Genomic DNA, 16,415 nt, shown 5'->3' on the forward strand with positions numbered 1-16,415 from the left:
AAAGACAAATACCTTCCAGGACGACCTTTGAACTTTTGGTTTCAGCTGACGGGAACAGAGACCGATGTGTGCTTATATATATCTTCTAGGAACTTGAGTACTGGAAATGACGCAATAAAGCACAAGCCCCATTTCGTCATGACCACATAGTCCAACTCTTCAAGTCTGGAGCAACTCCTCCATCTTTCATTCTGAAGTCCCCCACCCGCCCTCTCTCTAATTGAGCCTCAATTATAAATTCCTCCTCTGTAACTTATGTTCAGTGACCCAGAAAGGGAAGTATCAATTTGAGGTTCAGCTCTTTGGAAGTTGGGAGTGAAACAAATTCCTCCACTTATGTGTGAAAACGTCGGGACTCGCTCCAACGCAACACACAGGAAACAACTTATTTAACGGCAAAAAAAAAGAGAGCTTCACGAAAAAAGCTCCAACTCCAACTCCCTCCCTCAGAGTCTGGTGAGGTAGCCTGAAGGGTAGGCCAGGTGCTGGATGGATGGGGGGGGGTGTAAAGATTTAAACAGATTCCCTTTTCAAAGAAGGCCTGAGAGGAAGGACACAGAGCTCCACTAAGCCACCAATCAGCTTTGATCTGTGGGGGAATTGCAGGAAATTGTAAAATGAAAACAAAGCAGTGCCGTTAAGTCCACCAGGAAGTAGCGTGGTCACTGGTCACTGCTGGTCACTTAACACTGGTGCTCAGGCTATTCGGTTGTTAAGTCGTGACGTGTTTCCGGGTCCAACGTTGGCTGAGGCGCTCTCTTCGAAATGCCTCAGTAATAATAATAATTCATTATATTTATATAGCGCTTTTCCGAGGCTCAAAGACGCTGACAAATATGGGAGAAACGGGAAAGTGCTGTGTCCCTTGTTGTATGAATAGAACAGAGTCTAAAAAACTGTCATTCTCCCGCTGTAGTACACTGGTACTCTGGTACTCTGGTGCGGGGAGTTTCTGGTTTGGACCCGGAAATTGCTAAACGTCACGTTTGACGTCAGACTTAACAACCGAATAGACAGCTAGGCACACGCAGGGCACACTCACTCAGTGTCAAATACAGCCCGACACTGGGAAGGAGGAGTTTCTAACAGGAGCAAACTGAATCTCTGGGATTAGACTGCTCTCTGGGCTGTCTGGTGTCATAAACTAGAGGATCCAACCTTCTGCAGAGTGGCGTCCCCACAACACAACACTGCCCACCTCCTCCACCCTCAGCCTACGTCAACTCAGATGTCACAGTGCTGGAATCCTAGCCACAGTGAAAGCTAGAACTGAGGGGTGGGGGGGGGGGGGGGGTGGTCTTAAGTCACCCAGACTATGATGTCAGCCTGCCTGGGCTCCTGAGTGTTGGGTGGGAGGCGCAAGAGCTTAGTGCTGAGGTGGGCGACCGGATCCAAGTTGACCGTAGTTGACCCCCCCTCCTCCTCCTCCTCCTCCCCCTCCTCCTCCTCCTCCTCCCCCTCCTCCTCCTCCTCCTCGTGTCCTTGTGTCACACAGAGGGAAACAGAACAGGGCACTATGCCACATATGCGGACTGAGTCAGCACATGTGTCACCCACGTCAGTGATTAACTACTGAACAGGGGCGGAGTGCAGAGGAGGAAAGAAAAAAAGACAGAAAAGAAAGAAAGAAAGAAAGAGATGGGGAATAGCTTAAATATATGACACGGTCTGGTGAAAAGGTCCGCATGCCGGAATGTTCTTCTTTTTATTTTTTATTAAAACGTTTTGAAGAGCCTACTCAATATAACAAACAACCGTTTTAGGATCACTAAATACTTATACTAATATACTTCTTTAATCATTAAAATAATGATATACTAATATCATTTGTGAACTGGATTCACTGTATCGTCTGCCATCCTGCTTCGTGGCTACTGGGTTTGTGATACATGGCTTGTAAACAAACGTACGTTTTACAATTTTGCTTTTTTCAAAAGCAAGGACTAAAATGATGTGTAGTTATGTGTTTTTAGCATGTTGATGTTCCTAGCGATGTTCTTTTCTTTGCTGCTAGCTAGCTAGCTACCAACGTGACGGTAGCAAACACGTCTGTTTTGATTCGGAGCGAATTTCTCCGAGTTTTGAGAGATATATTATATTCAAATAAGCATATCTTCAGTATTTTCAGATTACAATGTATGACATATCATTTGAAAGCTTACAATCTACTCTTTTATAATCTGTAAAATCAGACAAAAAAAAATCCCTACATGGGGACTTTTTCACCAGACCCTGTCACATATGTCTTCCTTGAGCAGAAGGAGAAAACTGGTGGATTGAAGAGAAAGTAAATGGTAAATGGACTACACTTATATAGCGCCTTTATCCGAAGCGCTTTACAGCAGCCTCTCATTCACCCATTCACACACACATTCACACACCAATGGCGGCAAGCTACCATGCAAGGCGCCGGCCCCGCTCACTGGGAGCAATTTGGGGTTCAGTGCCTTGCCCAAGGACACTTCGACATGTGGCCAGCCGGGGCTCGAACCACCGATCTGCCAACCTTGCGACCATTAGACGGCGGCTCTACCTCCTGCGCCACAGCCGCCCCTTCCTTCCATATGTCTTCCTTGAGCAGGAAAGACTTTGAAAACTGGTGGATTGAAGAGAAAGTAGTGCTGTCTGCACTGTGTGCACGCACTTTTCTCCATTTCTGCATCTGAATTCAAACCTTCTGGAGCTGGAGACAGATGACCTAAAATCCCCCACAAAAACATCTAAAGTTGGGGGCTCTGCCAGGGATATGTGACAGCAGACCCCAAGGAAAATAAAGCCTAATTTAGGGGAGGAAATAATGTTCACTACTATTCAGAGACCGTGACAACCCCCTGATTTGGGGGGGGGCAGGACACCAGCGGAGCGACAGGCTAAACATCCACATCCACCCCAAAACCTGGGGAGAACTGTCTGGCCCCCCACTGACACCGTCGACTCCTCTCCCGGCCTTCCTGTGGGAGTGGGGTTAGTCATTAGTCTACACCGCGCGGTGAGGGGTTCATTGTTCTCAATGATCAGCAGAGACACACAAAGGCTTAGAGGCGGGCTCCGTCATTACTATAAGCTCTAAACAACCCCCCCTCCCCTCCCCTCCCTCCTCCCTCCCCTGCATGGGACTCGGACACGCCTACGTTAGGAAAACTGACAGATTCTAACCGTCATGGTTAGGGTTAGGGTTGGCAGGGAAGCACACCTGGCTGGCTTTATTTTTAGACCCAAAATGGCACCTGACTCAAGCCGGTCCTAACGCACTTAGCAGTCAGTTGCAGAGTTTTCAATTTGACCCAAAGCTTTTACCACAAAGACCCGACTAGTCTGACTGAGTGGACGCTGGACCACGGCCAAGGCAGAGCGATTGAACTCCCGAGATGAACTGCACTGACAGACCGGATAATGTCAACAACCACAACAACAACAACAACAACAACGACCCTAAGCCTCTAGAATGGACACAGCCTAGTTAGTAGCGTAGAGATGGCGTCAGGTAGACATCAGGGGGGTATTCCACGTACGTTGATTAGTATATTCGCGATTAAAAGGAAAGCCTTGTTCAGGCAACTCTCGATTGGGATTCAAGCCTCAAGTGATTCCTCGAATGAGAATCAGGCTTGTGTCGTCAATGTTCACACAAGCCCGGATTGGAAATTCTCGATTTGTCGATGGGCGTGTGCTTGCAGGCAGAAGGAGCCCAGAAGAGACGATTGTCGGAAAGAAGACAGTAGATTGAAAGTGACAGCGCAGCAGTCCTACTTATTGATCTTTATGAAGAGGAAAAATAAGATGTAAAAAAAGTGCAATACTGCTGCAATTAACAAGGCGAGGGAAATGGTTTGGCAAGAAATTGCTGACCGATTAAATGCGTAGGTCATACTAGCCCCTACTTATTGTTTTATGTTCATATTTTAATAAATGAATATTCACTACTGTGGTGATATCAGCAGCAGGCTATACACGTTCAGATCATCACGGTGGCATAGTGGTATTGACCGCTGCCATAGCATCAAATCGTTGTTTTAAGACGGGGGTTCAAATCCCTCTTCTGACACCCTTTTTACTGCATTTTGTTGTCTGATGCTTGTACTCTATAACAATAACGTTGATGTTCTTCTAACTGGACCCTGGATTTGGCATAGATCATTTTGTCTTATGATTACTGATGGATAGATGATGTAGACTGATGTATATATTGTAAATCGATTTGCATGAAGGCTTCGGTTAAATGTAAAAAAAAATAAACATGAAATAAAATCAAGTATTGAACCGGCAATCTTCGGACTTCTAGCTGGCTGCCTTAACCCCTGCACCAAACACACCATTGTGACATTATTGATGCAAGGTGATAGATAAATAAAAAGGTGTAAAATAGATATGTCTATCTATCTATATACTGTATCTATCTATCTATCTAGCACACTATCAAACTATCTAGCTATCTCGTAAGAGGTGGGAACTAATATTTCCAAAAAATACACTTGACGGAACTGTCGTTCGCCTGTGAGACATTTTTGACACACGTCTTACTTTAACCAGACCGTAAACCTGGTCGCTACCACGTTTGTTCTGAAGGAGTGGTTGCAAGCAGCCAAGCAACCAAGCAGCGAATTATTTGAGCCACATTCATGGAACTGAACTCGAGCTGAAATGAAATGATCGCGAATCAGAAAACACTAGCCAGGATTGGCTCTAACCGCCCTTCTAGGAATAGGGCCCAGTAGTCAGTGTGGAAACAATAAAAGCGGATTTGCTTTGTTGTTTATGCAGCGCCGCGCGGCCCCCGGGGAGCTGCACAACCAAACTGTTTATGGTGCAGTTTGCCTGCGTTGCCTGGGGGCGGCCATATTGAGTTTCTTTAAAGGGGGCGGGGGGCTCTCGTCTTCACACATGCCCTCAACATACCTCTTTCAGCCAACCTGAGCCCCAGTAAAACACACTCAATTAGCCTAAAGACACAGACAGACAGACAGACAGACACAGAGACACAGACAGACAGACAGACACACAGACAGACAGACAGACAGACACACAGACAGACAAACACACACACACACACACACACACACACAGACACAGACACACACACACACACCTCATCTGGTCTCTGATCACGACATTAGCAGGTAGGGCTGTAGAAGACAGACAGGCTAGTGCCTGGCAGTGCAGGAGAGCTTATCTGATGTACTGTTCCTGATCTGAACTTGATGTGCCTTTTATGAACTCCTCCTTTCAGGTACTCATTTTTATGAAAACCATGTTTTCGCCACCCCCCCCCCATCTCCCTTCAAGACTCCTAGTTCTCATTTTTTGTTAACACTTATTAGACTAACACCATTTCTACACGTCCCCTAATCATACCGTGACTCTGACTGACTGGAAATCAATACACAACGCTGTCGACATCCTAATCAGATCGATACAACAAACAGATCAATACAATGGACCTCCCCCCTCCTTTTCCCGAAAATAAATCTGGCAGGAAAAATAAACAGTGGCGTGGAAGGGTCTTCTCCACCAGTCAAGCTCCTTTAAACACTAGAGCGCCGTACAGCGGAGACTCATCCATCTCTCTTCAGTGTTCTCTCTCTCTCTCTCTCCTACCGTGGGACATTGACGGATGGCGCATTGAACTTGGCTCTGCGGCGCTCCCCCATCAATCATCCCCTCTGTGTCCCATCCAGTCTCTCGCCGCCCCCCCCACCCCCACCCCCACCACCACCCTCTCCCTACCACAGCCAGACATGAGCTGAGCTGGGCTGGGCTGGGCTCGGCTGGGAGTCCCACTCCCAGAGGAGAGGGGGGAGAGTTAGACGTAGGCTCTGAGGGTGTGAGCCGTGACGGACAGTACTGGCTTCATTACTGTTCGCCAGCCCGACAGAACGGAACACGCGACGACCCAGGACGTAGTGTTCCCTCCTGTGAACGCATGGCCGTCTCAGCTCAGCCCTGCTGGGTGGCTGTGTGAGGGAGGGGGGGGGGGGGGGGGAAAGGCTCTCACAAAGCACAGGTTTGGGGCTCTGTACGCCTGGACAGTGTTGTCCGTCGTGGTCGTCATCCCCCCCCCGTCCCCTGTCCCCCCTCCCCCGGCCGCTTAGCCCTCCCCCTGACTGCTATGCAATCATCACCTGGAGCCCTGGGACTGGTAGAGCTATATTGTATACAACCTGAGGTGTCTAGAGTCTAGACAGTGGTGAGAGAAAACAGATTCAGACACACAGACACACACGCAGACAGACTGTGGTTTTGCCGACATGCGGGCACCAGGGTTCCGGTGCGGCACCTCTGTGTTCCACCCCACTGGTGTCGGCCTACTAGCCACACAGCCACGCAGGCTTTCCCCTTCCATCTGGCATCCCTCGTGGGAAGCAGTGGAGGTGGTGCACCCCCTGCTTTTGGAGCGGAGCAGGAAGCGTGGGTGTGTGTGGGGGGGGGGGGGTGGAGACACACTGCTTATTAGTCATCCACGGGGGAAGCGCCAACTTTTGTTAGCTTTCTTTTGGCACGTGACACAGGCAGTCTTCCCTGGCTAGAGGCACCCCCACATTTCTGGGCGTAGAGTTCTTGGCAGTCATAAGAAGTATAGAGTTACGTAACAACTTCCATAATTTCAACACGAGCGACGAAACTGCTTTTTTGTATTGCTCAACTGCCATTGTGTTCCTAACTCCTACACCAGGCAGTTACATTAGAGGTTTCCTTTTCAGACACCTCAATGATGAACCACCAACCTGTTAGTCTGCCTACTTATCTAATAATGCCATTTTCGGTTCAATAATTCAATCGTCATCGAATCAATGTGTTTCAAAAGCTTAAATTGGTAGAGCCAATGAGAAGTATTTGGGTATAAAGATAGATAAACAGGACGGGACGGTGCGTTTGTTTGAACTCCTTTCACAGTGGTGAAAATGAGGACAAAAAAACCCAATGAACTTTCTAAGGACACGTTCCCCCTCCTCTCGTCCCTTTAAACGGCAGTTCCTCGGTCTTCCGCTAGGGGTCTCTCACCATGTGCCTATCTGGGTTGAAGGGGGGATTTAAATACCCTACCTCAACCTGTCAATCAAAAGCTCAACACAAAAAACAACCATCTTGTTTTCTGCTGCGTTTTCTCAAAGATATACCGCATTTAGACCATATCTGAGGCTAGGACAACTCTCCTCGATTGTAGGCTTTTTATAATACATCTAAATCAAATGTTAATCCATTGAAGAAGTCCGCTTTAAGTAGCTTTAATCTAGGCAAACATTTCCCACAACGAGCGTGGCCTGTAGTAACCTACATTGGTGGCAGGGTCTTAGGCTGTCAAACAGACAAGACAAGACAAACCAGCTAGGCTAAACTAAAAAAGAAAAGATGATGACCAACTGGATTAAAACGACACAACCCATAGCGATCAATCGATACTTCGGTCCAACTTCAGTCTCATAATGATCCAGCTCCTCTTTCTGGCCAAACAACCAGAGACAGCTCGGAGCTCTGATGATCACTGACACGGCTCGTTACGATCCGACCAACTCGTTTCTTTACACAACTTGATGTCGGCTTCCATTCCAACTGAAAGGACCCGAGAGCAAGACAGCCACAACACCCATGTCGACATTGTAAATCGTCGATAAGTCAAACGAAACACACACTATTAGATAAGACAATCTAGATACGTATTCGGCGTCAATAGAAGACCCCCGTTCGTTTGCCCACCATCCAAAGCAGTCATCATCACCGCTGGTACAATCCTCGCTTTATTTCTCCAACAACTGACATTTATTTTATATGAAATGAATGGCATGTTCGAAGGAAGATGTAGTCTACATACCTGCCATGGAACCAGTCTTTACAGATGTCGCATTCGATCATAAACCGGCTCACATCGTAGGGCTGCCGGCAGACACAGTACAGCAGGGCCGCCGCCATCTTCCTACTGTCCCCTAACAACACAGGAACCCGGCGGGGCGGGGAGGGGACGGGAGGGGGCGGGGACGGGATGGGAGGGGAGGGGGTGGGAGGGGGCGGGGAGGGGACGGGAGGGGAGGGATGGGAGGGGGCGGGGAGGGGAGGGGAGGGGAGGGGAGGGGCGGAGACGGGAGGGGGCGGGGCGGAGACGGGAGGGGGCGGGGCCGGGAGCTGCCGCACACGGAACCGACCGAGGGAAAACCCGACTCTGCGAAAGAAACAACGCTTCAGACTGACTGGGCAAGCCTCTGACGTCAATTTCCTAATTGTTTATTTCCATCGGATGTGGATTGAATAAAGAAAGACCCAACTTTTTTGCCTTCAGGGGATGATAACGTGGTGTGCTTGTTTTGGGCGATCATAGCCTGATTGTTATTACTAATAATATATATATATTATTAGGACGTTACCAATTCAATTAAAGAAACCAACTCAGATTTGACAGAACAGAGGATTGATTATATTGATTGATCGTGAGAGCTTAATCAGAATAAAAATGTGAACGCAGAGCGTTATATTACTTTTTTTCTTTCGTCATAAAATAATGAAAATATGTGTAGGCTTATGTGTACACAGACCATTTTATAGCTGTAATACAGTTAGGCACTTTTTTGTTTCCTTCCATCTTTACTTACAACGTCTTGCCATATACTCTATCAAAGAGGATGATTGAACTATAAACAAAGATGATATGATGCAAACCGATGCTGCGCTCTCAGCGGGAAGAGCATTGTGGTTCTTTTTCAATGATTCCAATGTTAACCAGTATTTGTAAAAAAAAATAAAAAAATAATGTATCTGAAAATATTGCTAATTTTTAGGTCACATGACAAGGACGTCTATTATTCAGAACAGAAGGCCTGCACACACACACAACGCGATTATCCCCCTGATATTCCCTCCCTGGTATTCCACACAGAGGACGTGCCCTACGTGCTTGTGTGCGGAGCGAATAGCAATGGGACCCCCGACCCACAGCTTGATAAGTGAGCTGACAGCGCCCATCCCCCCAAACACCCATCTGTGCTGCTCTGCATAGCAAAGTAGGCCTAATGCATGCAGCGCATTCAGTACTGCAGGGCCGTTTGGGAGATATGCGAGGCCCTGTGCGAAGTCAGATTTGGGAGGCCTTTTATTAATTTTAATTTAATTTAAATTTGGCCATTTAGCAGACGCTTTTAATCCAAAGCGATTTACAATTATGAATGAATGAATGAATGAATGAATGAATGAAGGGACATTCCCCCTGGAGTAACTGACTGTGGCATATATAAATGAGTTTCTTCGACATGTTGACCTGTATTAGCGAGGTGTACTTCGCTGTCCTCTGGGTACATGACAACGCTGTCAACGTCAGGAGGCGGGGAGGGTCACGTGTCGTTTGTTTTGGCCGCGCGCGGCTCAGCCAATCGGAGCAGAGACCGTTGGAGTTCAAACCCTCTGCGCGTGCTACGGATGACAACTTGCGCCCAGACAGACAACGTTAGCCAAGCCGCCTCAGACACTCACACACACGGTCTGAACACAGTAGGATTCTGTCTAGAACTCTTTTATGTAACGTTTTTTTTTCTCCGGTTGACTTGGATCTGGGGAAACATGGAGGACCAGCGGAATAGATTCGAGAAGCTGTCAGAGAGGCCTCCTCTCCGAGTAGCAGGTCATCGTACTCCCCCCGCGATGAGCGGCCACCGCTGCGTGGCCGACAACACCAACCTGTACATGTTCGGAGGGTACAACCCCGACTACGCCGGGCTCAGGTACCACTTCAGGTACCACTTCGCCACGAGCACCTGGCAACAGATCCGCACAGAGGGCTACATGATGGAGCTGGCCATGTCACGCATGTCCATGTCAGCCGTTCTGCACGGCAACAACCTGCTAGGTTGCACCGGGATCCCGTTCGGGGTGAACACACACGTCTACAACGTCAAGTACAAGCGGTGGTCGCTGCTCAACTGTCGAGGAACGAAGCCCAACAAAATATATGGACAGGCCATGGCCATCATTAACGGCTTCCTGTATGTGTTTGGAGGAACCACAGGGTACAACTACAGCACAGACCTGTACAGGCTGGACCTGACCACCAGGGAGTGGATCCACCTCAAGCCCAACAACCCCCTGCCGGGGGAACGGTACAGGCATGAGATGGCACACGACGGACAGAGGATCTACATCCTGGGAGAGACCTCCTGGACGAACTACCCTCTGGACAAGATTCACGCCTACAATCTGGAGACCAACTCGTGGGAAGAGATCGCCACCAAGCCTCATGATCAAATAGGGTACCCGGCTCCTAGGAGAGGTCACAGCTGTGTGCAGTTAAGAAACGACGTGTTCCTGTGCGGCGGGCACGACGGGGAGCTGATCCTGGCGGACCTGTGGAAGATGAACCTGCAGACGTTCCAGTGGACCAAACTGCCGGCGGTGATGCCGGAGCCCGCCTACTTCCACTGTGCTGCCGTCACCCCGGCTGGCTGCATGTACATCCATGGTGGCGTGGTGAACATCCACGAGAGAAATCGGACTGGCTCCCTGTTTAAGATCTGGCTGGTCGTGCCCAGCCTGCTGGAGCTGTGCTGGGAGCGGCTGCTGAAGGCCTCCCCCCACCTGGCCCAGCTCTCCACCGTGCAGCTGCTCAACCTCGGCCTCACACAGGAACTCATAGAGCGCTTGAAATAGGGGAAGGGACGGACGGACAGAGAGACGGACGGGATGGGAGGAGAGGAGAGGAGAGGAGAGGAGAGGAGAGGAGAGGAGGAGGAGAGGAGGAGGAGAGGAGAGGAGAGGAGAGGAGAGAAGGAGGAGAGGAGAGGAGAGGAGGAGGAGAGGAGGAGGAGAGGAGAGGAGAGGAGAGGAGAGGAGGAGGAGAGGAGGAGAGGAGAGGAGAGGAGGAGGAGAGGATTTATTTTGAAGAACAGAAGTGTTCTTCTGCCTACGTAGCCCCGCCTTAAAACCAAAAACAATGGGATGCCTTTTAATATAAAATTTAAAAAACAACTCCTGCTGATTTGGAAAGGTACCGAACTATATTATTTACAAATTAGATAAAATATATATGTATGTACTGCAGTAGAATGATGTGAACAGGCTAGACGCAGCCGCTACCAGTGTAGCTCTCTGCTGCTGTGCTAATGGCTGCGTTCGTTAATTCGCTCTGAGAGCGCCGGAGCGCACACTGGATTCAACGTCATAAAGGGACCAAGTCATTTGATTGGACAAGAGGCATTGCATGAGTGCTGATCAGATTTCCAGAGCGAATTTACGAACGCAGCTAATGTTTTTGTTGTTAACTGACAGAAGTAATTACAAATAAGTATTGCCGTGCAGTGTGGAGGGTTGTAATGACAATTCCCTAACTTTTGTTCAAATTCTTGCAGTTCTAAAGAGAGCGACAACAGCAACCCCAATAACAATGGAGCTAGAAAGAAAATCAAATGTAAGTTTCATTGAACTAGCTAACGTTGCCTTTGTGAAATACACTTTTAAAGTGTCATGAAACTGTCATATTCATCAAAAGTTCTGATGCTACAAATAACGTTCTCCTCGTCCTCAGCTGGGAGTACAGCAGTGAAGTCTCGATACCTGCAGCCTGCAAAAGCACCTCTTTCTAAGGTAAGATGTTTTAGTTCATGACTTGTCTCATTAATTACCTCTAGGCCTATATATGCTTTTTGTTTTTGTCATTGGTTACGAGAAACTACAACCCTTTGGAGATGTTGCATTTTGAGATAATGCATTTAGCAAATCTAGTCTATTGCCTACTGTCTGAATTTATAGTAAAATCTCACAAAGCATTGAATTGATTCTAACATATCAACATTCTATCCGGTTGCATCCCTCTGTCTGTCCACAGAGCAGCTCACTGACCAATGAGGCCACCAATGTGTTGCCACCAAGGCCAGCCTCAGAAGCCGGGTGGGGTTAAACCACGGATGGGCACTCCCCCAAGACGCTCAATGGCGCCTCAAAGTCTTCCAACTCGTACGTCATGAATAAGTGATTTCCTTTTAAGTTTGTCCATACCATAACCCCTGACAATAACCATGTTTATGTTTACCATTAGATCAGATGATGACTTTATTATCCGCAGTATATTTTGAGGCATTGTGTATAATAAGAAAAAATTTGTGTAAACAGAAAGTGAGAGAGACAGAAACACTATGCTTATTTGATGTTCCTATATTTTGGGCATTGATGTCATGCTATGATCCCACCAGGGGGGTATTCCGTCAACTTTAATAATAATATTATGCCCACCATTATTGACCTGTGGGATATTCCATCAACGTCGCAAAAGCAAAGTCCTAGATTTTCCTTTAGCGACGTTGATGGAATACCCCCCAGGTCGATAATGGTGGGCATAATATTATGAAAAGGTGTTTGGTTTGTGAGCGTACTGCCATTCACTTAACCCTGTTTATCTTTCAGCAATGATGTCCAGCCTACTTGAGACTTCACAAATGGGACTAAGTGTGCTACAATCCACAATCTTAGACGGCCACGTTAAGCGCCCAGACTTTGATCTTTCAATCATTAGAGGTAAACCCCATGCATTTCCGTTTCATGGCACTGACAACTCTTAGGTTGTGGGTTTGATTCCCGCTGGGACCATATATTCTGAGAAATGTATATGCACTCACTGCAATGTAAGTCACTTTGGATAAAAGCGTCAAATGGCCTATATTATTATATTATAGGACAAAATACCTCTTTTACAAGGGAGACAGGTATATTTCACTCTAATTCAGGTCATGAAGGTGATTGATGAATGTGAAGTGGTAATAACACCCAGTCCCATGCTTTTCTTTACCTGTTTTTCAGAGAAGACAGTGTTACAGAATGCAGGAGAACCTCAGAGGAACAGCGAAGATGAGAAGAGAATTGTCGAAGTGCAAACATTCCTGTTAACCTACATCACAGCCAAGGTTTGAGGAAAAAACGATTATTGTTTTGTCTATTTTCAAGACAGCCAAGTGGGACAGCGTCATGTGGTCCACTGTGGCTCAGCTGGTAGAGCATGGCACTAACAACCAGGGGCGCCGCTAAGGGGGTGGTAAGTTAGGACGATTCTAAGGGCCCAGCACTGACAGGGGCCCATGAGAATCTTTAAAAAAAGAAATATATATATATATATATTTATAAATAATATTATTATTATTATTATCATAAGGACGTTAATGTAGCCGAATTCAAATTATAATTCTATGTATTAAAAAAAGTTACAAAAGAAACAAACTGGAGTTTTGTTTCTCTATGTTTAACAAAATTAAGCCTTATTATTTACCCCTCTATTTATTCACTGCATGGTTCAGTCCACCGCGCGCGAGCTGCTAGACTAAAGGAATGTTACCGCGAACATTCTGACAAGGTTTCCATGACCAACATGTCCTGCTGTAGTACATGTGTGTGGGACAGATGGAGGACAGCCAGATTGGAAATGCATCAAATGTACGCGTGCGTGCGTGGAAGATGTCGTGAAAGGCAAAGCCAAAGTCAGGTTCTCAAAAGAGAAAAGTAAAAAAAATCACTAAAAACAGTGGTTTAGTGATCTAATCATTGCGTGGATTATCTAGTTAGCTCGCTATCCGCTTGTTAAGTCGTGACTTGTTTCCGGGTCCCAACGTTGGCTGAGGCGCTGTCTTCGAAATGGAGAAATAATAATAATAATTAATGATATTTATATAGCGCTTTTCCGAGGCTCAAATACCCTGACAATATGGGGAAAACGGGAAAGTGCTGTGTCCCTTGTTGAATGAATAGATCCGAGTCTAAAAAACGATTAAACTGTCATTCCCGCTGTAGTACACTGGTACTCTGGTGCGAGAATTTCTAGTTTGGACTCGGAAATAGTTAAACGTCACTTTTGACGTCAGACTTAACAAGCGGATAGCTAATTAACATTAACTTCAAGTATAGTTAACTTTCAGTGCACTGTCAGTATAATTTCAGTTAAATGTATGAGATGAGTGCAATTTTGGTCCAAATATAGGTTATTAGAGCTCAGTGAATTTGTATCCAGCAGCTATGCACTCTTGCTATAGCTAGCTAGCTAACTAGTATAATGTTACATGCTAATCACGTCATGCACAGATGCTTCAGGATCAGGACTCCTTCCCTCAACCCACCTCCCAGTTGAAGGAGAAGGAGGTGAGCAGTAGGATTTTGGGGTTAGCATTAAGATTTTGAATATTTTAATGTATGCTGCATTACCATGCAAGCATTGAATACAACATTAGCTAATATTCATATTTAGTTAATAGTTCTTCCTCCAGTAATTGCAATAACATTGACCACTGGCATCTTAATAATATTGTTAGCTAGCTAGATAACATTTAAGTTAGCTAATCTGGTGTAATGTATGTATTATTATGTTAATACTATTATAGGACATATTATGAATGATGTACCTATGGATACTCCATGCCAGGGCCCTCTTCAAGCAAGGCAGCCAGAGAGGAGAGTAGAGGTGGGGGGGTAGTGGTGGTCTAGTAGTGGATAGTGAGTTGGACTTGTGATCGGAAGGTTGCGAGTTCAAATCCCGCCTGAAACCACACCACTACTAGTGTGCCCTTGAGTAAGGCACTTAGCCCTCAGTTACTCCAGGGGGAATGTCCCTGTAATTCGTAATTGTTTGGATTAAAAGTGTCTGCTAAATGGCAAAATTAAATACAATAAAAAAAAACAAGAGGTAAAGAGGCAGAAGAAGAAGAGCAAGAAGTAACAAAGGACAATGACAGCAGCACAGCAAGTTGGCTTCATCACTAGATTTCAAGGATCTTATTAAAGATTTTGCTACTAAGAAGGCCCAGCGTTTAGCTTTGATTTGATTTGATCTCTTTACTCCTATCTTGAATCGTTGTGCATTAGGCTAGATATAGTTTTTAGCTCTCCAGGTATACTATTCCACAGTACTGCCGCAGTGTAAAAATAAAAATCTTCCCATTTCACATTCAATTTCGCTGGCACCATGTCTGTGTTGCTCCCTCTTGTATAAGACACGTTTGTCTTTGTGTGAAACAAGCAATGCTGAGTCAGTAAATATCTCTCTGCTGTAATTCTTCATTGATCTAATCCTGACAGTATTATGGCCAACTGATCTTTACAAGATCTACATTTATTTAGACACAATACCACCCCATTAAAATTATATTTTTTACTTTTTGTGTGATTTATACTTTTATAATTGGGTTCCAATCTTCATTTAATTATACTTTTGTCCTTGTGTTGTTCAAGTCTTAATTTAATAAGTTAAAGAATGTTGAGATTTCTTTGCTGAATTGTTGATTCCTGTATTAACTGTAATTTTAAATTACATTTACAAAAGATGTCCATCATTGGATTTCTTGCAGTGCATCAATAGTTCATCAACTTCAACGGGGTTTAGGTTGATAGGTGGTTTAGGTGGGGGGGCCCAAAATGATATTCTGTCATGGGGCCCAGAATCTCTAGCGGCGCCCCTGCTAACAACGCTTAGCTTGGGGGTTTGATTCCCACTGGGAATCCCATATATACTGAAATGTATGCACTCACAGCTAAATGGCATATATTATCTATATTATTATCGCAGTAGATGTTATTACCTTCAGGACTCTTATCATGATGGACTGGTGTTTGAAATCAGATGGAGAGTAACACAGAGAAGTTGAAGGCACAAGCGGAGGGGCGTATCCTAGCAATGACGGAGAAAGAGGAGAAGCTACGCAAGCAGGTCCATGAGAAGAAGCGCCAGTATCTTCTTCTGGAAAAGCGCAAGCAGATGAATGACTTGCTGGATTTGCAGGTCAGAGGCCTGTTTCTGAGCCGTTTGATTTCTCTCCCATGGCATTTTGATTTGACTTAATGTCAACAACTTGTGTTGAACAATTGTGTTATCGTCTTTTTTTGTGTGTGTCTTCAACTGATACTAAATGAATGATTTGTGATTTTTAAAGTGGCATTGAAAAGGTTTATTGAAACATCCAAGTCTGTCATCAGCTCCAGGCTTTGATGAGGAATATGTGTGTGCTCTATTGTCCTCAGATCGCAGCATTAACTCCTGTGGCTGCGGCTGCCCAGCGCTTCACAGAAGAATACAAATCCTTTGGCACAGCAGTGGACACCACCCGCCATGAGCTGCCTGTAAAGAACCTCCACATTGAGGGGGACAGAAGAGAATTCCTGGGTTGGTTTAAGTTTATTTCCTTCAGTCAATACAGCAGAGTTCAGAGCATTTGATAAAGAAAAAACAACAACTGTGAAATGGAATCCTGAAGAGGGTCAAGTTTTCTACACGTAAAAAAGGCGATTGTCTACAGTGTTTGTGGTCATTCCTGGTGACCATGCCTGTGATGAAACCCACGGTTCTTCTCGCCCTCTCAGGTAAAGCGGAGGCGAGCCTGAAGGAGAGTGAGGAAGTGTTACAACAGTTGAATATAACACTCAAGAGAGGGTAGAGATAAATATAATTAATTTGTGTATGGGAGAAAGTAGAG

At 45.9% G+C, this 16,415-nt stretch overlaps 3 protein-coding genes across 3 annotated transcripts in view; 2 read left to right on the forward strand and 1 right to left on the reverse strand.

The window, feature by feature from the left end:
• kdm7aa (lysine (K)-specific demethylase 7Aa) overlaps positions 1 to 7,905 on the reverse strand; it is a gene marked incomplete at both ends in the record, with an annotated part of 37,928 nt that extends 30,023 nt beyond the window's left edge. Inside the window, 1 exon segment of the mRNA XM_080537697.1 lies at positions 7,808 to 7,905. Within this exon segment, the coding sequence (XP_080393823.1) occupies positions 7,808 to 7,905 (98 nt within the window).
• Positions 7,906 to 9,540: 1,635 nt separating this feature from the next.
• Positions 9,541 to 10,623, forward strand: LOC308163522 (kelch domain-containing protein 10-like; the record flags this gene model as incomplete). The annotated part of the gene is made up of 1 exon (XM_080537698.1): positions 9,541 to 10,623. The coding sequence occupies one exon, from the start codon at positions 9,541 to 9,543 to the stop codon at positions 10,621 to 10,623; it is 1,083 nt and encodes a 360-aa protein (XP_080393824.1).
• Positions 10,624 to 11,825: 1,202 nt separating this feature from the next.
• Positions 11,826 to 16,376, forward strand: LOC308163523 (HAUS augmin-like complex subunit 8; the record flags this gene model as incomplete). The annotated part of the gene is made up of 5 exons (XM_080537699.1): positions 11,826 to 11,859; positions 12,766 to 12,869; positions 15,566 to 15,724; positions 15,964 to 16,105; positions 16,303 to 16,376. 5 exons carry the CDS (start codon positions 11,826 to 11,828, stop codon positions 16,374 to 16,376), a joined length of 513 nt encoding a protein of 170 aa, XP_080393825.1.
• Between the last annotated feature and the right edge of the window lie 39 nt (positions 16,377 to 16,415).

The sequence above is a fragment of the Nansenia antarctica genome (assembly GCF_963989245.1).
Source record: "Nansenia antarctica genome assembly, chromosome: 8".
Classification (NCBI taxonomy): Eukaryota; Metazoa; Chordata; class Actinopteri; order Argentiniformes; family Microstomatidae; genus Nansenia; species Nansenia antarctica.